At 41.7% G+C, this 22,068-nt stretch overlaps 4 protein-coding genes across 4 annotated transcripts; 2 read left to right on the forward strand and 2 right to left on the reverse strand.

Moving 5' to 3' along the window:
* Positions 1-7,880: 7,880 nt before the first annotated feature.
* LOC110333936 (histone H2A type 1-B/E) lies at positions 7,881-8,327 on the reverse strand. The gene has a single exon (XM_021215723.1). The coding sequence runs from the start codon at positions 8,321-8,323 to the stop codon at positions 7,931-7,933; it is 393 nt and encodes a 130-aa protein (XP_021071382.1). The 5' UTR covers positions 8,324-8,327; the 3' UTR covers positions 7,881-7,930.
* Positions 8,328-8,594: 267 nt separating this feature from the next.
* LOC110333940 (histone H2B type 1) lies at positions 8,595-17,806 on the forward strand. The gene is made up of 2 exons (XM_021215728.2): positions 8,595-9,029; positions 16,619-17,806. The coding sequence occupies exon 1, from the start codon at positions 8,640-8,642 to the stop codon at positions 9,018-9,020; it is 381 nt and encodes a 126-aa protein (XP_021071387.1). The 5' UTR covers positions 8,595-8,639; the 3' UTR covers positions 9,021-9,029; positions 16,619-17,806.
* Positions 17,807-19,425: 1,619 nt separating this feature from the next.
* On the forward strand, positions 19,426-20,182 carry LOC110333934 (histone H1t). Its single transcript, XM_021215722.2, has one exon. The coding sequence runs from the start codon at positions 19,479-19,481 to the stop codon at positions 20,103-20,105; it is 627 nt and encodes a 208-aa protein (XP_021071381.1). The 5' UTR covers positions 19,426-19,478; the 3' UTR covers positions 20,106-20,182.
* Positions 20,183-21,691: 1,509 nt separating this feature from the next.
* On the reverse strand, positions 21,692-22,068 carry LOC115065615 (histone H4). The gene has a single exon (XM_029547576.1). It carries the CDS (start codon positions 22,060-22,062, stop codon positions 21,751-21,753), a length of 312 nt encoding a protein of 103 aa, XP_029403436.1. The 5' UTR covers positions 22,063-22,068; the 3' UTR covers positions 21,692-21,750.

The raw sequence follows: 22,068 nt of genomic DNA on the forward strand, positions 1-22,068 counted from the left end.
CTTTAAAATATCCAGTATCTTTTAAAATACAAAGTGACCCCATCCCTCACCTGGGGGGCCATGTCTATTTACTAGAGGTGGTCTCTTCAGGTTCTATCCCTCCACTCTTGGGTATTTTTGCCAATGTCATCCCAATTGGGCCCTGAGGGCCTCTCACATCCCTGGCATCTGGAACTTTCTAGTGATTCCCCTTCATCCCCTCCCCCTAAATATTACTATTCAATCTCCTGGCCCTCTGGGTTTCTCTCCTGTTTCCTCCTATACCTGATTCTGCTTCCCATTTCCCTCCCTCCCCTTTCCCACTCAGATCCTTCTTTACCTCTGCCTCTTGTGATTATTTTGTTTCCCTTTCTCAGTAGGATTAAAGCATCCACTCTTTGACTTTCCTTCTTGTTAAGCTTTGTATGGTCTGTGAGTTGTATTGTGGGTATTTGAGCTTTAGGTCTAATATCCACCTATCAGTGAGTACACACAAATATCTTCAACAAATGATGCTGGTCTAACTGGTGGTCTGCATGTAGAAGAATGCAAATCGATCCATTCTTATTTTCTTGTACAAAGCTCAAGTCCAAGCAGATCAAGGACCTTCACATAAACCAGACATGCTGAATCTAATAGAAAAGAATGTGAGAAGTCACCTCGAACACATTGGCGGAGGGGAAAATTTCCTGAACAGAATACCAATGGCTCAGGCTCTAAGATCAACAACTGACAAATGGGACCTCATGAAACTGAAAAGCTTTTGTAAGGCAAAGGACACTGTTAATAGGACAAAATTGCAACCTACAGACTGGGAATAGATTGTTAGCAACCTTATATCCCCCACATTCTGACTCAGGAGAGGTGACACCCCAAATCACTCAGGAGAAACAGTCTTGATGCAAACTGCTAGAGGTTTATTCTGGAAAGACCAGTGCACTGGGGGCGACTCTTATCCCACACAGGGGTAGAGGAGTCGACAATGAGCTCAAGGGGTAAGGGATTTATAAAGACACAAAAACCCGCAAACACCTGGCAAAATCTGCAAACACCTGGCATCCTGGAACAATGGGGCTATTTTGGACACAGGTCTGGGGCTCATATAATTAAACTCTCTCTCAGGACCTTTCAATCCCATTGAGGGTTAATATCCAAAATATACAAAGAACTCAAGAAGTTAGACTCCAGAAAACCAAATAACCCAATTAAAAAATGGGATACAGAGCTAAACAAAGAATTCTCAACTGAGGAATCTAGAATGGCAAAGAAGCACCTAAGGAAATGTTCAACATCCTTAGTTATCAGGGAAATTAAAATAAAAATAACCCTGAGATTCTACCTTACACCAATCAGAATGTCTAAGATCAAAAACTTAGCTGACAGCAGATACTGGCAAGGATGTGGAGAAAGAGGAACAGTTCTCCACTGCTGGTGGGATTGCAAACTAGTACAAGCACTTTGAAAATCAATCTGGTGGTTCTTCAGAAAATTGGAAATAGTTCTACCTGAAGACTCAGCTATACTACTCCTGGGCATACTCAAATGATACCCCATCATGTCACAAGGACATGTACTCCACTATGTCATAGTAGCCTTACTTGTGATAGCCAGAAGCTGGAAACAACCCAGATGTCCCGTGATGGAAGAATGGATAAAGAAAATGTGGTTCATTTACACAATGGAATACTACTCAGGTATTAAAAAATGAGGGCTTCATGAATTTTGCAGGCAAATGGATGGAACTAGAAAATATCATCCTGAGTGATGGTAACCCAAAACAATGCCTCTCACTGCAGACTATCCGTCTGTTTATGGTCTGTCCATTGTCTGCTGTTTCTGAGGTTTCCCCTAATGGTGCTGCACTTGAGAGTTTCCCCGCCTTTTCATTCTTTAACCGGTAGAGAAAACTAAGTCCATCAAGACCTCTAGATGTTGACAGGTTCTGTGTCCCTTTGCTTCTTTTTTTTTTTTTTCACTAGAGATTACTAAATGTTTATAATTTCCACTGACACTAAAAGCATGCATCACAGCACATGGCTTTTCTGGCAAATATCACCATAATGCCTGACCACTCTCACCTATCCTAAGCCAGTTTCATGCCCACAAGAAAGCAGCCCTGTACACAGTGGAAAGTTACTTCCTCCCAGCAATGCAGGGAGAGAGAGAATCTGGAACCCACTCTCTCTCTCTCTCTCTCTCTCTCTCTCTCTCTCTCTCTCTCTCCCCGCTTTTCGAGACAGGGTTTCTCTGTGTAGCCCTGTCTGTCCTGGAACTCACTCTGTAGACCAGGCTGGCCTCGAACTCAGAAATCCGCTTGTCTCTGCCTCCCAAGTGCTGAGATTAAAGGCATGTACCACCACTGCCTGGTGCATTTCTCATATCTTAAAGAGACAGAGATGTGAATTTTCACCCTTCTAAGATGGGTGCACTTAGATGTCACTGTGTCTATGAGAATTGTTCGTCATTTGTGTCTATGATAACTGTGTGCCACTGTAACAGGGCCTGAGACCGTAGCACAACTCCATGATCCCATGATGGGAGTACCATTTAGGTTGTAAAACTCAGTATGCAGACAGCACCTCCAGCTAAAATGAAAACAAAGGCCTAACTTACCAAAGTCCATAGTTCTGGAAAAGTCTCTAATGTGTCCCAAGCATGCCTTTTGGCTTCTGTATTATTCTTCTGGCTAACTGTTCTTGATAACTGGAGTATGTCAGCCCAGAACATGGTTTTTGTGTTTAAAAGCTCACCTTGAGAAAGGCTTGGGGCTACACTGGGGTCTTGAATACCCAATGTGCCTGCTGGATAATAAAGACGTTTTATGCCTTAAACTCATGTTCGAGCAGTTTTTTCACATGAATACCCTGTAGCACCATGTGTTTCATGTATGTTTCTGATAGTTGTGTGCCATATGTGCCTATAATCATTGTTCGTATTTTATTGTTTGATGTTTTCATACTTGTGTGTATCACAGTTTTTTTTGAAATAAACTGTGGTCATTTCAGTTCTGTCTTTTAAAACTTTGTTTTTGTTATGTAGTAAATTTATCTTCGCATGATAATTAAAATATATGTGCATATTCACAGAGTTTAAAATTGTGATCACATATTAAAAGATATGATTCATACATTCTCATGTATAAATTTGGGTACTCTAAACATCTAAAATCATTAAAATGATGTCTTTGGGCCTATTAAATGTTCCATAAAACCTTAAAATACTGACTTCTTATATAAAACATTAGAGTTATTGGATAAAGTTTTCACTAAGGTACATAATTGAAATAATTATTCATATTTATTTATTTACAATATATATTCACAATAAATGAAGTAAAAATATACAAAAAATTATGCAAAATATATAAAGTCCTAGGTGCCAAATTTGTTGGACATCAATGGGAGGAGAGGCCTCTTTAGTCCTGTGAAGGCTTGATGCCCCTGTGTAGGGGAATTCAATGGCAGGGATGCTGGAATGTGTGGGTGGGTGGGGGTGCACCCCCATAGAAGCAGTGGGAGATGGGATGGAATAGGGGGGAAAGGGGATACCATTTGAAATGCAAATAAAGAAAATATCCAATAAAAAAAAAAAGAAAGGAAAAGCTCTTTTGCTACATATGAACCCTCATTAGTTCCAGTTGAGGAGAGAATATTCAATTAACTTCCTAATACTCTTTTTATACACATGTGTTATATTACAAAGGAATAAATATGAAGATGAATAACTATAATTTAGGATCATCAGACTATAAATAAACCTCTAAGGAAATAACCTATACATAACATATATGGAAAACATATATATCTTTACATATAACACTTTATACCTAGATAACTGTATAACTGAATATATGTATTTATATATAATATACATAAACTTTATATATATTATTCAATATTTATTTTAACAATAGTACTCCAAATGAATGCAATGAAAAAAGCCCAGAGAAAAAAAGCGCAGTGGTAGGGAACAAGGGAAAGAATATTACTATCCAGAGATTATTTGGAAGTGGAGAGGGCCAGAGCAATTGGGGTTGCTGTTTTAAAGTTTGCTTTTAGTTTTGCTTTGCTTTTGTTCTGGATATGCTGAAAACTCAAATGGCGACTCCTTGTCAGCATTACAACTTAGTAAATCCTACGATGAATGTTTCTCTCTGTTGCCCAAGTACCTTCCCCATCTGGAGAGCATGTGTGTGTGTGTGTGTGTGTGTGTGTGTGTGTGTGTGTGTGTGTAGGGTATTGTGACAGAGTTTGTGCCCCTTGGAAAATATCATAGACTCAATCCAACTATAATTAAAAGATTTATCAATTAGCTGCTAGCAGGACAAACAGACTTGGAGCTACATTTGAGACTGCCATGAAAGAGGGGTGTGGTGAAGGACTTGCTTGCTTTTTTTTTTTTTTTAAGATTTATTTATTTTATGCACATGAGTATACCACTACTGCTCTCTTCAGACACACCAGAAGAGGGCATTAGATCCCATTACAGTTGATTGTGAGCCACCCATGTGGTTGCTGGGAATTGAACTCAGGACCTCTGGAAGAGCAGTAGGTGCTCTTAACCACAGAGCCATCTCTCCAGCCCTGGGAAGGACTTTTAAAGGTGAAAAAAATCCTCATGAAATCCTTCAATATCTATTGCAAGCAAGTAAAAACTTCTGTTCTGCCAAGTTACGTGATTAAGACAACTCAAAATAATCATTGGGTCTCTGAGTAAGCAGGTTACAAAAACAAGCAAGCAAGCAAACAAACAAATATCTAGTCATATCATAACAAGTAGGTAGTCATGGCTATTTTGGGGGGTAGAGGTTACTGGGAACTTATCTTTCAGACACTGGAGTCAGAGACTAATGACTGGCGGGTACCCTGATGGAGGCCTAGCATAAAATAGAGCTTCTTTAGTGGTATCAGGGATAACTTTTATCAGTGTGCCCCAGTACAAAGACTTTCCTGGACCATTAAGACAAAATTGTTGAAGATCTGCTCAAGGCCTGAAAGCCAACTGAAGCTCTAAGATATTTTGTGCTCTAGAGAATTCTGTCTAGCAGTAAGCTGGACTCTGAGGATTAAATCGTGATAATGCATAACAGAAGTCAAAGAACCGTATTAGGATATTAGAGATGAGCTGGGACAGAGCTAAGTGGGATGCTGTGCTTGGTAGCCTGTTCTTAGCTGCCCCTAAGAATCATTAGAAAGCATGATCTACTGGAAAAGATGGTTGTATTGGCAGCTTTCATTTGGTGTGTACTCGATGTCTTCCCTATAGTACACAGAGTCTCTAGAAAAAAATGCGTTCTGGCTTGCCCAGTCTGTAATGCACTGAATTCAGCACACTCAGTGCCCCCACTTTTTTAATTAGATATTTTCTACATTTCAGATGCTATCCTGAAAGTCCCCTATACCCTCCCCCTTCCCTGCTCCACAACCCACCCACTCCTGCTTCCTGGCCTTTTTTTTTTTTTAAAGCCAAGTATCTATTTGTATTCCTAAACTAAGCATTTACAATGTAACAAGTTGAGGTCTTGATCTCATGATCTTGATGAAGATGAAAACAAAAAAGATTAACAATGTTCATGATGCATCCATTCACTAGCAGATGTTCAAATACCAAGTTTTGTTTTTAGGAACCTGGAGCTACTAGAACACTTCGAGTCTTTCTCTATCTCATCTCCTACCTCACCACAGGAAAACAGGTCCTGTAGATCCTGAAAACTATCCTCCCACCATGTTAAGTCTCTTTGTTTCATATTTTTGGATCCTGAATAAAAGCCATGCTGGCCTCTGCTGAGGCTTCAGCATGTTCACAGGCTGTCAAGTTTTAACACCTGCCCCCTTTATACACAGTCTACGAAACTTTATTTTCCTGTAAGTTCTTTATAGAGTTTAGAATGCAATTAAGTAACTTTTTCTTATGTAACCTTCTATATAACAAAGGGTACCCATTATGTAATAATTTTGTACTATTTCAATTTTCTTCTCATCCTCTCTTAGACAAGGATGGTTATAAAATATAAGTATTTAAAGCGCTTGTTTTCTAATCCCGGGGACTTAGTTAACTTCTTTTGACTCTATTCTGTTGTTCATCAAAACATCTACAATAGCAGTAGTACTTGTTTTTGACTGTTGCTTACAAGGATTAGTGAGGAGCACACATCTACCCAGCATGCAGTGGTGCCTACCCAGCAGTCATCTGTCTTGATCAGCCCATGCTCTTCTAATTTCAGGGTACACACTACAGAGTCAGGGTCTTTTCATAGCAAAGTGAACACACACACAGAAAGATGTTGAGGTAGGGAAGCTTAAAAGCATACCTGAAGGACTCACACCTGGGAAATTTGGGTTCAAAAGAAAATTGACAAGGAAAGCTGATATGAAGTGAGATCCCAGGATCCAGGTTCTCAAACTTGAAGGACTCCTGAGCTGGACCCCTGACCTCACAGTAGTAGCTATGCACAGTGATATCAGACTTTGCAAGGGTAGCTTGCACTTACAAGGCTGAGGCAAGAGATTTCAGTAGTCCAAGGTCATTCTCAGCTACCCAGCAGGTTTGAGGGCAGCCTGAGGTACAAGAGATCCCGGATAAACAAACAATGCCATTCTTCCTCAGCATGACATGTTGACACATGCCTGTACTTCTAACATTTGAGAAACGGTGGCAGAAAACTCAGGAGTTCAAGGCCAGTTTTAGTTATGTAGTAAGTACCCAGACAGCTTGGGTCTCATGAGATCCGTTTCTCTCAAACCCAAACAACTCAGAAAACTCCTTTTTTCATTTTCATTTTATTTTTTCTAAGCCCACAGCACCCAATATTCCTACTGTGGTCTCCCATCTGAGTACCAACTAGGCCTGACACTGCTTATCTTCTACAATCAGTCACATTTAGGTGGTATGATCATAGATTTTTTTTTTTTTTTTTTTTTTTTCTCATAGGAGGAGTCAATGTGATTCTTTTTCCTCAGTCCTTTATCTTCACAGTTTCTGGGCATCCAATCATTTTTCTTTTAGAATGGCTGCTGGGGAAGGAGAAAGAAGCTGCCTGGGTTCTCCAGTATCAGTAAGACTGCAAGGACTAATTTCTGGTTCACACACACACACACACACACACACACACACACACACACACACCAATCAGCATTGTTGTGCATTGCCTTTATTCTCAGCCCTCCATAAACAGAGGCAGGCAAATATCTAAGTTCAAGGACAGCCAGGGTTATACAGAGAAACCCTGTCTCTAAAAGCCAGCCAGCCAGCCAGCCAGCCAGCCAGCCAGCCAACATTTGTACTACCTATGTGAATTCGAAAAACGGTTTCAACCTCAATGCTTCAGTGGAGTGCCATGAGATTTTTATGTTGCTCCTGTGCTTGGTCGATCTTTCTATCTACACCCTTGACCATTGGAATTCCCTGACCCTCATTTCCTATTCAAAATCCAAGCAATGCTGTCCCGATAAAATTGGTTGAGACCAAGCACACAGAAAAATGAAGTTGGGAGCTTTCCTAAGGCTCTCAGATAATAACTACTTCCATTGTTTTGAGAAGGCCAGAGGCCCCAACTTGACAATGTTGAACTTCATATAATATTCATTGCCTCTCATTGGATGCCTTGCGTGGTAGGCTTATAGTATTATTAAAAACATACAACCTTCGCTAGCTTACATTGACAGACACTAGTATTCTGCTTAGTCAAGAACTGGAAGTTCTGAGACATTTAGCTTTAAGCTGCCCAATCAAATTCCAGGGGGTCCTACCAACTTGAACAAAGTTTACACTACAAAAATATTTCCAAGTCATTAAGACTGTTCTTAATCAACAAGACCAGTTTACTATCTAAAGCCCACCAGATTCGGGTAAAAATTATTTCAGTAGCGTATCTCGCTCAACTCTTCTTTTGAAACAGTGGGGGGCTCTGAAAAGAGCCTTTGGGTTTGAAGTTTCCTGCAGGTTCTGTTGTTTATTTTCCCTTGGCCTTGTGGTGGCTCTCGGTCTTCTTGGGCAGCAGCACGGCCTGGATGTTGGGCAGGACGCCGCCCTGCGCGATGGTGACGCGACCCAGCAGCTTGTTGAGCTCCTCGTCGTTGCGGATGGCCAGCTGCAGGTGGCGCGGGATGATGCGCGTCTTCTTGTTGTCGCGGGCCGCGTTGCCCGCCAGCTCCAGGATCTCGGCCGTCAGGTACTCCAGCACGGCCGCCAGGTACACCGGGGCGCCGGCGCCCACGCGCTCCGAGTAGTTGCCCTTACGGAGCAGGCGGTGCACGCGGCCCACGGGGAACTGCAGGCCGGCCCGGGAGGAGCGGGTCTTGGCCTTGGCGCGAGCCTTGCCACCCTGTTTGCCGCGTCCGGACATTGTAACAATGCTGTTTAAGTAACAGGAGAGTAAAAATAAAACTACTAAGAGTGCACAGACGTGGCTCCTTTTATAGTAGGCTGCTGGGTAGTAAACGCTACTGCTTGATTGGTTACAAGTGAGCTCATTTATATAGCCAATAAAAAATCTGTATCTGGAACCTTCATTTGCATAATCCCACCCACGAACCTACTGCTTTTTTCTTCTTCCAATTAGCTGAGACTGCTTCGAAATCCTTCATTAGCATAAACGCCCTATAAGTAGGAGAAGTCTGTTCCCAGCCCACACTGAGCTTCCGGTGTTTGGAAACCTGAAGATGCCTGAGCCAGCTAAGTCCGCTCCTGCCCCGAAGAAGGGCTCCAAGAAGGCCGTGACCAAGGCCCAGAAGAAGGACGGCAAGAAGCGCAAGCGCAGCCGCAAGGAGAGCTACTCCGTGTACGTGTACAAGGTGCTGAAGCAAGTGCACCCCGACACGGGCATCTCCTCCAAGGCCATGGGCATCATGAACTCGTTCGTGAACGACATCTTCGAGCGCATTGCGGGCGAGGCGTCCCGCCTGGCGCATTACAACAAGCGCTCGACCATCACGTCCCGGGAGATCCAGACGGCCGTGCGCCTGCTGCTGCCCGGGGAGCTGGCCAAGCACGCCGTGTCGGAGGGCACCAAGGCTGTCACCAAGTACACCAGCTCCAAGTGATCGTGCCAAGTAAGCCTCCGTAGTGAATTCCAAAGGCTCTTTTCAGAGCCACCCACTTTGTCAAAGAGAGAGCTGTGGTAGAACACTGCGTTAAGCTTTACCCAGATGCAGATGGCGGGCGCTTAAAGACAATGAGACAGGTTTAGCTTAATTTCAGTCCTGGTTACATTTAGCTACAACCGTTTTGTTTGAAATATTTTATTTTTGGAAAAAAATATAGCCTTGTCAGCGTCACTTCCGGTGAGGCTGACTTTTAAGTTCATCAGAACGAAGTTGTAGGACGGGGTGGTTGCCTTTAGTTTGTCTTTAAACAATAGTTATTGCAGGTTTTACTTCGGAAATAAGTGCCTCCAAGTTTGCTTTGGTTTTAAAAGTATTAAACAGGAGGGGTCCGTAACAAAGGACAGGCTTTTCATTTGTAGATTTAACATCAGATTATCGAGCTACCTAACATAAGATCTCCTGAGATCAGTACTTGGTAGAGTATTATAAAATGTGATCTGGTATTATCAAGCTTCCCTGGCACTGAAATTCTGGTGAGAAATGAAACTGAAATGTTCGAATGCACATGTAATAATTTACCGTACTTTGACCAAACTATAAATTTTAATAGTCCCAGTGATTTGAAAGCTTAGAGAAATGAGAAGATCCGAAGCAAGCAGTGGGGAGAGCTTGAACTGGAAGGACTTAATGCAAGAAATCCCAAAACGAACGCCATTGCTGTGTCTGTTGACTTAACAATTCAAAATATAAGAATTTCAGAGTCATTAGTGGAGTTTAGTCCTCTGCTTGTCCAAATAAAGGGCGAATATTTCCATCACCCTAGCTGCCCACTGAACAAACTTGGCCATAAATTTTGGCTGTACTCAATCAAGCTCACTTCTTCCGGCCCCACTTTTTATTTATTTATTTATTTATTTAAGCTCTTGACTTTCCTGTTCGAAGAACCAGTACTGTAGCTTGCTCTCTTCCCCACAGAAGTCAACAGCATGCTATCATCTACATCATTTATTTCTAGAAGCTGCGCCTAGATATGGTTTAGGATTACATTATGAGTTAGCCTTGTGGGGAACCTGCCTTATGTCTCTGTGCTGCAGCTTTGTTCTTGCACAATTCTCCTTTTTTCTGGTTTGCATTTGGATGAATTGTTGCCAAAACCCACAAATCAGGCTCAGCTTCCAGGGTTGAAGTAGATTGGTACTTTTCATTTGACAGCAATTCAGTGTTGGTGATTTTTTTCACTTTTGCCTTTGGTGAGATTCATGTTGTTTCTTTGTTTGTCCTGTCCTTTTTTTAAATCTCCTTCCAAATGCTCTGTCTCTTGGTTCCCCCCTTCCACTGTGTGTGTGTGTGTGTGTGTGTGTGTGCGCGTGTATGTATGTGTGAGTGAGAGAGAGAGAGAGAGAGAGAGAGAGAGCAAGAAGAAATCAGTGAAACAGTATCTTGTCTTGACATTTCTAAAATTCACGATTTGGTAATTCCATGCCAGATTGTCACATGCAGTGTTATTGGCTATGTTTTTTTTATTGCAAGGTTCCAGAGAGGAGTGCGAAACAGCATAAACTTGCCTGCTGAGGCAGAACGTTTGCTTCTACTATGTATAAAACAGTATTAACAGCATTACTTAAATCTTAATGACTTAGTTTATTATTAGGGATATGGCATAACAGTAGAATGTCTACCAAATTTGAAGAAGAAGAGGATCAGTCCTGTTCTGAATATAGCTCTCCTGACACGACCTCTGACTTAAAATCAATACTTTGTCTCATTAGTCAAAATACTTCAATAGATACTTATGTCTTTGTTCATTGACTTTCAGTTTTTTCTATTGTCCCAGTTAGCTCCTCTTGCTTCCATACTTGCTGTGAATAGTTCCTATTTTATGAATATAAATTTGAGCACATTGTCTATCCCAGCAGGAAATGAGTAAATTATGTGATTTAAGTGTAAATTGATTTTTATATAGGGTTTAGAAAAGTATATCAACTTTAATTCATTGAAAGCCATCAATTATTATAAATTATTTTACATTCTTAGGCATTAAATTAAGGTGTGGCCTCTTAAGGTTAGATTCAAATTTACATAGTTCTAGTCATAATTACACTTGTACATTTTTTGTTTGTTTAATAGTTTGACTTTTGGCTTAATTGTGTTAAGATGGATCTTTTATTATAATATAAAAGTGTTAGCATAATCTAGTTTACAGACGCCAGGGTTTGTTGTATAAAAAGACTACCTGAAGTTTACAAACTTCTTCCACTAAATTTATTTAGTTGAATAAAATCACTTTTTAATATAAATAACATACATTGAACTAAATCAAATCATAAAGTAATTTTAAAAATGGAATAAAAAATAACAAGTTGGAAGGACTCAACATGTCAGGTTAAAAACTGAATTCACTGGCAAATAATTACTTTAAGAACTTAGATGAATCATAACTGGAGTGAATTAATGTCTTCTCATTAAAAACTATGCAATTTCTAACTTAGAGGTTACAAACCATGAGACATTGGAATGTTTGCTCTGTGCAAATATCCTATTGTTACACAGGCTATAACAAGTAGTGCTTCGCAAAATAGAAAGCACTGATCTTTCCATTTAAAATGGTGAGATCATCCTTGCTTTTGCCACTTTAGATTTGTAGGAGTGAAAGATACTGGAGATATACCATGGGCTTACAGGGCCAGGCAGGTTTGGGACTGGTGCTTGTTAGTGTATATATATATGGGAACACAATTGCTTGCTTTGTTTAAGGTATTGCTTTAATTGCTATCAAGTTCCCTAACTACAGAAGAAAACATAATTATACCAGATAATGATTACGCTTATTCTATGTTTTAAGGGAGTTGGCATTATTAAGTAATATAGTAATTCACTTTAGTACATAATACTCAGGGGTGCGTACCAGGCTGTCTCTGTTTTCTTTTTATGTGGCTGGGATTTGTCCTCATATCTTAATGTAGTGATCAGTTGGTTACCAACCTTAAAGTTCATAATAATAAATTTGACAGGATGAGTTTTATACCAAAAACCCATTTTGAGGTTTTTCTCATTTATCTCTTGGTAACAATCAATTTTCCTTTACACTATAAAGAAAGGTTAGGATTCTAAAATAATCACTTGTGTTTGAGTTCCCAGGGACTGTCTACTTGTAATAGATTCTTTTTGGTTTGTTTGTTTGTTTGTTTGTGTTTTGTTTTCTTTTGTTTTGAGACAGGGTTTCTCTGTGTAGCTCTGGCTGTCCTGGAACTCACTTTATAGACCAGGCTGGCCTCAAACTCAGAAATCCACCAGCCTCTGCCTCCCAAGTGCTGGGATTAAAGGCATGCACCACTACTGCCCAGCGTAATCCATTCTTTAAAAATTGTTTTGAGCCGGGCGTGGTGGAGCACGCCTTTAATCCCAGCACTCGGGAGGCAGAGGCAGTCTGATTTCTGAGTTCGAGGCCAGCTTGGTCTACAAAGTGAGTTGCAGGATAGCCAGGGCTACACAGAGAAACCCTGTCTCAAAAAAGCAAAAAAAAAAAAGACTACTGAGGAGATAACTCTGTCAGTAAAGTGCTCACTGTGCTATATGAAGACCAAAGTTGACTTTTCAGGACTTGTGTAAAAATTGCCAGAGGTGGTGGTGGTGTGGTGTGCCTGTAGTCGGGCACAGGAGGAAATGTATGCTAATAATTAACTGAATGTCCTTGAGGTATTGGCAAATGGCACCGTTCTGACCTTGCACAGTACAATAATTAGAAGGATGGGTTGAGGGCTGAAGGAAACATGAAATGGAGAACCCTGAACCGAGAACTGGTTCACACAAGGATGCTGCAAGGAGAAGGAGAAGCCTTTGGGGCTGAAGTTAAGCCCAATCACTTACGGTTTCTGTGCCTCAGTAACTTCACCTGTACCTTGAGGATAATGGCACTAGTACTGGCCTTCTGGAAGTAATACAACTAATTAGTGTAGCACTGCAAAGTGTCTTCTTTGGGGTATGGGGAAAATCGTCACTAAGCGGCCGTGGAGAAGATACTACATACTACAGACCACCGTGTTTTGTTTTCATGTAAAAAGCCTATTGCCAATTCTAATATTTTGAAGTTAGAATTTCAAATTAAGATAGGTAAAAAGGAAAGTTGTCAGAGAAAGGCAAAAAATATGGCTTATTTCCTTTAAAAGTTACTTTTTTTTTTTTTTTTTTTTTTTTTTGTGAAAGTCTACTTCCTCCTACCTGTGACTCCCAGGGATTGAACTCAGGTCTTTAGGCTTGGTAGCAAGCACCTTTACTCTCTCAAGCCATTTTGCCAAGGTCAAAGTTAAAGGTCTTTAATCCATCCATGTACTGTCTGCTGCTATTGTCCGACAGTGTTTATACATTTTCATTCTTATATTAAAAGGGCTTTTAGCTTAATATCAAAATCTTGGGAACAGTTCATCCATCACACTGAGAGATAGAATTTTACAAATTATAGATAAAATGTCAGGTTGAGAGAAAATGTATCTCTCCTACCTCCCAATATGTAATCTCTTTAGGAATATTCCTAAGGAGATTTAAAACAATTATTCCCCAAGGTAATTTAGATTCAGCACCTTTAAAAGACCCCCCCCCCCATAATCCCAAAGTCATGGCATTAAAGATTCCTTTATGTGAGCCCTCACCCTGTGCACCCTGGGTGGTTAAGCTCACAGAAGCTTGAGCCAAGAACATAGTTGCTTCTGAAACTTTCTTCAAGACAGGATAAACTCAGTTACATAGATGCTAACAAATCATCTTGCAAGCATTTAGGTACAGTGGTTGGTTATAAATTAGGAAGTGAGTCTTCTTAAGACCCCTTAGTTCTGAGTGGAAAAAAAGAAGTGGCTGAGGGTGGGGGTGAGGCTCAGTGGTCAAGTGCCTGCTTTTGTAGAGGACCTGGGTTCAAATTCTAGTACCCACATGTCAACACACAACCGAGTGTCATCCAGTGCACATGATGCCCCTTTCTAGTCTCCACAGGCACCAGTCCTGCACATAATCCATGCAGGCAAAAGTAAAATTATAAAATATAATTAATATAATAAAATATAAATAAATCATAAAATAAAATTAAAAAAAAAAAAAAGTGGAGTGTTTCACTCTCTTAGAGGATTAGGAAGACCTAAATCGTAATGTGCAAATTGTAGAGTATGTAGATCCAAGAGTATGGCCTGGTCTTGGATCTCCCAGCTTGTAATCAGTGAAGAGTTTGAAATGACAACACCTGTCTCGTTCTGATAAGACAAACCTGTCAAGAGGAGGCAACTCAGTACATCCTTGATCTGCAATTCTAGGCTTCTTCAGCTGTATCCTATTCCCTAACACCAAAATAACTGGACCCAAGAGCAACAAATTAAAACAGATGAACAATTGGCAGGGGATGTGGCTGTGAGGCCTGTCAAAGTCAGCCCTCCCTCTTTCCTTTGGCTGCTTTGTCACAGTAACAAGAAATAGAAAAAAAAAAAGATCTTTATTCTCCCTTTGCTTTTCCTTTCTCCTCTCTATTTTCCTAGGTATAATTTTTCTCACATTTTCTCTACTCTTATTGGCCAAACTTAGAAAAGTTGGTCATTTTAATTTTTGACAAATATACATTTCTTTTGTTAGATTTTCCTTAAACAATTGAAGTCATGGATACCAGGCTCTGAGTTTTATACATACTTTTGGATTTTAATATACTGAAATAAATATAAAATTCTTAACGTGTGTAACATATATTATAACATTGCTTAGGAATTCTACATAGATGATTCAGGTTCCAAAATATTGGATAGAAAAACAAATAAAAAAAAAACCCCAAACATGACCAGTTGCAAGTTTCCATCAGAGAAGCACTTTTTAGAGGTTGTGCATAAAGATAGTGTTGATGGGCTCTAGGCTCTCAAGAATCAAAAGGCTTTTGGTTCAGTCAATTGTAAATATAAAGAGGAACTTTAATCAGATAAATATTAGGTGAAAACGCAATGGGCCTCACCACACACTGGCATTGTGGGTGTTTCTGGAGTGGCCTAGACGGATGCTTGTTTTGCCTTTTGGACCCTCTACAATCCCTCGGGACACACGTGGCTTGACGGGCTGGTTCTTCCCAGCTCTGTGCTCCTTTCTGTGCTCTGCTCTGCCGTGTTGTGTATCCCAGGCGCACTCCTAGCCCTTGCCGGTTTCTTGTCTTCCTCAGCGGCTGGATCTCTTGAATTTTTCCCATTTCTTTCTGTGTGGCAAACTCTTCCCCACCCTGGAGGCATCTATCTGCACAGCCACTTCCTTCCCGGGCAGCATGGAACCCACGTCTTCCCAACTGCTCTGGACAGCAGTGTGTAGTCTGGACTTGTGGCCACTAGTCTGTAACTTCAGTTAAAAACAGCATTCCCAGGGCAGATCCCTCAGTTTGCTACCCAGTAGGCGCACATACATGACAACTGAACGGATCCAGTTCTAAAAGAAATTGTAAAGGTGAATTCTACACTTTACATGGTGTGCACATGTAGGTGACAAAATCAGAAAGTGCCTTCCTTTAGAGAGCCACCATCTCCAGGCTCCTCCTGACAGAAGCTTGTCAGAAACTACTGAATAACCACTTTGACTCCTTTTCTTGTGTCTGCAAAATGGATGATGAAAGGAAGTCTTCCTAAAATGAAGTGACAGCTTGAGTATTCCAGGGGTCAAGTGAGAGTCACAATCACCTTCGATGGGCGTCACATCCTTCACACTCCCTGCCACGCTCGTATGCCAGCCCACAGCTATTAGAGGGAGTTATCTATCATGCAAACCCTGCATACATTTCTTGTACTGGCCTTGGACATGTAGAAAGCACAATTTAAGATAGACTTTTGTTTACTCATCAAGAGCAATCGGAAAAAAACATTTATGACACCCCTCATTTGACTAAGCACTGGGGGGGGGCCCTTTTTCATTAAATACTTTTTATTTATTAAAGGAAGATAGAAGCGACCTCTCTAGCAGCTGCCTGAGGGGATGAGCATTTGAGAGGATGGAGGTTTCTGAAAACTCAACGCCTGCCTAATGTGGGAGTAGCAAACACTACTTTCTCAAACTGTTCTCCTACACGAACACTTGTAGTCCTGCACAGGCAGCTCCATTCGGCTGCTGGGGAAGCCGGTGCTCCTGCCTGTACCATCCCTGCTCCTGGGCAGGGCCACTGCTTTGGTTAAGAACAACCTGCGCTCTCTTTTTTCACCTGAGAGATTCCTAGGCTTCCATCAAAGGGAACTCCCAGGGAAGACTAATTAGACAGAGCCTGCCCATTAATCCTTTACCCAAACCAGGCTCAAGGGTTCCAGAAGGTTGTTTTACTGCATAGGCCCAGCATCTTTGGATACCTGGGCAAATCAATCTCTCCGTTGCTGGATTTCATTTTCTATAATCAGGAGGGGAGTAGTAGTAGTCATGGCATAATGTGGTTATGATGACTAAGCCACTGAATAGTATTTATAGGCTTCTCGGAACACAAACTGTCTCTTAAGAAAAACCTCTATGTGCTAGTTGCCATTGTTCTTTCTTAGGTAGAACAGAGGCACCTGCAGGATAGCTGAGTGAGTCAACCTTTCTCTTTCTCTCTCTCTCTCTCTCTGCAGGAGGAGTAGACCTGACATCGTTTCTCCCACTCGTCAGCGCTGGAATGCTGTATCCTCGAGACAGTGGAAATGGGTGATACTAGCAGATTTAACCACCATAGTTTCAAAATTCAAGGAACAACTGATAAGCACCTGGCTAGAAATTCTATAAAAAATGTTCACTGTCGAAATTTGTGATAAGAAAGACACACAGAAGTAGAAAATTAAAATATTTGCAGCAAAATTAAAATGCTCCTAGCCAAAAACAAAAAACAACAACAACAAAAAAAATTCTTTTAAGTGTTTGTCATGTGTGGCTATATATGATGTATATATAATAAATATGTCATGTAAAGCAAAAATGCATCATGTTATATCATGTTATAAGAATGTTGTTTTAAGTAACTAGGCATGTTTAGAAATCATGATTTATGTATTCATACCTATTTGATTGTTTGTGCTTTTAGTTACGTTGAGTCTCTATTTTTATGGAATATTAGAAAGTATAAATCACAAATTTTTATAAATCTTCACTTTTTTTTTTTTTTTGACTTGAGGGGAAAACCTTAGATCCAGCAACTGAAGTGGAAGACGCAGGATGGAGCTAGAGTGCATGTGTGTTGTGAGGAAGGCCTGTGCTGAGTCCCTAGAACTGCTGTTCAAAGAGAAAAGGAGAGAGAAAGAGAGAGGGGGGAGGAGTAGAGGTGGTGACCTGGGGCAAGAAATCCCAGTCTCCTGGGAGCTGAAGGGTAGCCTTGATCTTCTGATGGTTCTTGGGACAGAGAATAATCAGCACATCTACTTGCACAAATACTTTAAGGCTGTCACAAACAGTCCTAGTGGAATTTCCATGGACTAAGATCCCGAGCTCTGGTGCTAAAGGACAGAATGGCAGGAAGTTCAGGAGACATGAGTCTGGAACCTTCACCTAAACCTCAACTCCAAGGTCTAGTTTATGGTTTTGATTGTTTGAAAGTCAAGTGTCAATATATATGTCTCAAATAAGAGTAACAAGACAACTTACAAACTGCTTAAGGACAAACATGTGACTTTGAGCACAGATGCCAGCCCTCCCCTCTCACCCCTAAACAGTATGTCTCTCATAACCCTGTGAGTTCATTCCCCAAAGGAAATTCTTGAAGAGAAAGAAGTAACATCTTATAAAATGTAATTAATTTTTGAACTGCTTTATTAAATTTTAAACATGGTTGAAGTTCAAGTGTAAGCTCAAAACTCACAAAACACACACACACACACACACACACACACACACCTGCAGTGCTAGATTTGAACGTAGACTCAACTCATGCTAGACAGGCGCTTTACTACCAAGACTCAGGACCATTTTTCTCTGCACCATTTTTATTTGGGGACAGTATCTTATGAAGTTTACTTACTCTACAGCCCAGGCTTGGCTTGAGCTTGGATCATCTCTCAAGTAGCTAGGGTTACAGTTTGGCACACCAGGTCTGGCCAATTAACTGTTAAGACAGAAGCACAAACCTTTTACTGAGACCCAGGCATCTACCCACTCTCATTTTTTTTTTTTTTTTAATAAATAACTTTTCCTCGTATTGTCTTGAACCTCTCTGTAGCATATATTGAGATTCCTGCCTCACAAGGGTAGGAATCTCCAGAAAGAACTTAGGCTGTGTGGCTGGTGCATTGGGCCATATGTTCTACTTCAGTGATATAATCACACTACATCCTGTCTTAGCATTCCCCACAATGGTCTGGCTTTTATGCCTCCCTTCTACTTGAGTATCACATTCCCTCTTTTTTGTCTTCTTTTGGCATGTTTTCATTTCCTAGCCCAAGGTGACCTCAAAACTCACAGCAATCCTCCCTTCCTAAGAAGGGAATTATCAGCAAGTTGCCACCATGCCCAGCGGTGAGCACATTTATTGCCAGACATGTTCCATGGGTAAACCTCCGGAAAGAACATTTCTCTAACACATCTGCAGAGACATCTACTAGCCTAGCTATGTTAAGAGATTGGAAACTGTGATTCCAGCTTTCTAATTTTATAATTAAGGGTTAGGAACCGTGTCTGCTCATCTAGAGGCAGATAAGACATAGGAAATGGGCTATGGGTGGTGCTCAGTTGGAAAGGAGAAGCAAACTTCTTGGATAATAGCCTTGAGACTGGCTGATTTGACCACATAGGTGCCATTGGTAAGATGTTTATAACCGCATCCAAAGCCCTTCTCTTGAGATTCAGGCGGGGGAATAGCGTGCCTCTCACATGCTCGGTGGAGTGTTTATTAGGTCATGCTCCCTTCAAGAAGGCCTCACCTTGGAGTTTTGGGATAATTCTAGGAACACCGTCTAATTCCACAGCGAGACAGTCAAGACATCTGTGTTACTTCCGTCATGTATATAAATAATTTCAGTGAGAATTAGGGCCTGCATAATTGATTTTCTTCACTGGTTAGAAGCCACATATGTAGAAGACCCCTCCCAAAATGTTGGATACATTTTCTACTGAAAGTTAGTTTTGAATTAGCAAAGAAGAGAGAAAGTTTTCTTCTTCCTTTTGAATTTGATTGAAAATCAAGGACTTTTCCCACTAGTTCTGGCAAGCAGGTACATTTGTCAATAAAGGGTAAAAAGTCGGATGGAATCTAAGTCCCCGTGGGTCACCTGGTGTCATAACCTGAGCGATTCTGCAGTGAGCACATATGCAAGATTCTACTTTTGGGGGGAAAAGAAACACAAATGTCCCTCCTCCAGGGGCGGGGGAGGCACCCGGGGATGCACCAATCACAGCGCGCCCTGCTCTATATAAGCCCCCCCCCCCCGCACGCCCCCGCTACCCCATCACTGTTGGCTCTCCTTTACTTTTTTCTCACTGGGTGTAGTTCTTGTCCAGCTCTTGACTATGTCGGAAACGGCTCCTGCGGCCTCAAGTACCCTTGTTCCAGCTCCTGTGGAGAAACCTTCAACTAAAAGGCGAGGGAAGAAGCCTGGCCTGGCCCCTGCTCGCAAACCTCGGGGTTTCTCAGTTTCCAAGCTGATTCCTGAGGCCCTTTCCACGTCTCAGGAACGGGCAGGAATGTCCCTTGCTGCCCTGAAGAAAGCCCTGGCTGCGGCTGGTTACGACGTAGAGAAGAACAACAGCCGCATCAAGCTGGCCCTCAAGAGACTTGTGAATAAAGGAGTCCTGGTGCAGACCAAGGGCACCGGCGCCTCAGGCTCCTTCAAGCTCAGCAAGAAGGCGGCTTCTGGGAACGACAAGGGCAAGGGCAAGAAATCTGCTTCTGCCAAGGATAAGAAGATGGGCTTGCCCAGGGCCTCGAGGTCTCCCAAGAGTAGCAAAACCAAGGCTGTCAAAAAGCCGAAGGCTACGCCCACAAAAGCTGCTGGGAGCAGAAGGAAGACCAAAGGGGCCAAGGGCGTGCAGCAGCGCAAAAGCCCCACCAAAGCGAGGGCAGCCACCCCCAATTCTGGGAAGGCAAAGGTGGTCATGCAGAAGACCGATCCGAGGAAGGCAGCAGGGAGGAAGTGAGTTTCAAAGCCAGTTTTCAAAAACCCAAAGGCTCTTTTAAGAGCCACTTACATACTTAAAATGGCCAAACACTTTGAACCAAAGTTAAAGGTGGGCAGTTACTTCAGGTCGACCTGTCGTTGAAACCCTAGAGTAGAATACTAGGGTCCCTATGTGTAGACTATTTCCAAATTTGGCTTTACACCAGAATAAAGGTCGCCATTGAAACAGTGTAGACTATTTCCAAATTTGGCTTTACACCAGAATAAAGGTCGCCATTGAAACAATGTCTTTCATTCTAGAATAAAAGTCACCACTGAAATACACTATGTATTTCATTCTAGAAACGCCACCATATCAAGGAAGGAAGAAGAGGTGACCTCAGTATCCCACTGATAAGATACTGAACTTAAATTTACTCTTTAAAACAGTAGTAACTGACGTCCAGGCGTTCAAAGCACCACTATGAATCCAGATATTCAGTGCTCAAGCTAGAGGTTATATGTATTTTTCTTTAGTTGTATTTTTAGGATCTCCTGAGTGATGGATTAAAAGAATAAAGCAAGCAGTTAGGAAGAAACAAAAACTAAAGTTTTTGCAATTGTGCGATGTGTCAACAAAGATCCATTTTTGTTCTACTTTCATAAAGTAGTTTAAGATCTAACAGTTACTGTTGAGATGTTTTATGTATTTTATGAGAATAGCGTGTAGGCGTAATGAAACTGACAAAAGCCATATTAAAAATTAAGGGCTTCTTTCTTTATGAAAATGTTGGGGTTTGAGTTCAATGCCCCAACATAACAAAAACAGCACTGGGGAAGTCTGGGCTGAAGAACATTAAAAAAATAAAAACAAAAACAACTCAGCTTTTAAAGTGATTTAGCAGTATTATGGAGTGCCACAAATATTAGATTCACATTAAACTATTTTAGGCATTCGTATGAGGAGTGACAAAAGATCATAGTAGGGTGGCTTGAGAGATTGTTCAATCAAGAACACTTGATGCTCTTAAAGAAGTTTGTAAATCAGAACACACAACAGCTGACTCACAACTGCTTGACTCCAGCTTCCTGGAAATAACGCCGCCCTCTTCTGGCAGATGGCAAACATGGCACACCCACACGAATTTAAATTATCAAGCCACCTCACAACTACGCAGTTTGTATACAAACACACCAACAGGTGGTCCCTAATATAGAGTATTTGTGTATTTAGGCCTTGTTAATTATATACAATGAATAACAACTAAATGTCTTCAGTCTCTGTAGCCAGCCTTTGCCTTGCTTAGATACAATGGTTCCTCTCTCCTGAGCTTTTAGGAGGCTCTTGAAGGGACTAACTCTTAAAACGACGGGTACCATTAAGTTGAGACTTAAAGGTACATGACGCGATCAGTGCAAAGCCTTCAAAGGAAGGATTCTAAGGCAGTTCGTTCAGCATTAATTCCCGACAGTTCAGGTTATTAAGGGCTTGAAACACTAACTCTAGCACTCAAAGTACAGGGTAAAAGGCTACACGGCACAAATTACCCACTACATAAGTGTAGGGCACAATGATGCATGCTAGCAGGTTCAGTCTAAACCACCCCTAATAGTGAACAACTCTTGTGTGAATTCGTGGGTGGCCCTGAAAAGGGCCTTTTGCGACAGTGAAGAAAATCCCTAGCTTAACCGCCGAAGCCATAGAGGGTGCGGCCCTGGCGCTTGAGCGCGTAGACCACGTCCATGGCGGTGACGGTCTTGCGCTTGGCGTGCTCCGTGTAGGTGACAGCGTCGCGGATCACGTTCTCCAGGAACACCTTCAGCACACCACGGGTCTCCTCGTAGATGAGGCCGGAGATGCGCTTCACTCCTCCGCGCCGGGCCAGGCGGCGGATGGCGGGCTTGGTGATGCCCTGGATGTTATCACGAAGGACCTTACGGTGGCGCTTAGCGCCGCCTTTGCCAAGGCCTTTACCACCCTTACCACGTCCAGACATGATGGT

The sequence above is a fragment of the Mus pahari genome, chromosome 16 (assembly GCF_900095145.1).
Source record: "Mus pahari chromosome 16, PAHARI_EIJ_v1.1, whole genome shotgun sequence".
NCBI lineage: Eukaryota > Metazoa > Chordata > Mammalia > Rodentia > Muridae > Mus > Mus pahari.

Coding starts and splice junctions, on each gene's coding strand:
- LOC110333936 (XM_021215723.1), bottom strand. CDS start 8,323: ATGTCCGGACGCGGCAAACAGGGTGGCAAGGCTCGCGCCAAGGCCAAG.
- LOC110333940 (XM_021215728.2), top strand. CDS start 8,640: ATGCCTGAGCCAGCTAAGTCCGCTCCTGCCCCGAAGAAGGGCTCCAAG.
- LOC110333934 (XM_021215722.2), top strand. CDS start 19,479: ATGTCGGAAACGGCTCCTGCGGCCTCAAGTACCCTTGTTCCAGCTCCT.
- LOC115065615 (XM_029547576.1), bottom strand. CDS start 22,062: ATGTCTGGACGTGGTAAGGGTGGTAAAGGCCTTGGCAAAGGCGGCGCT.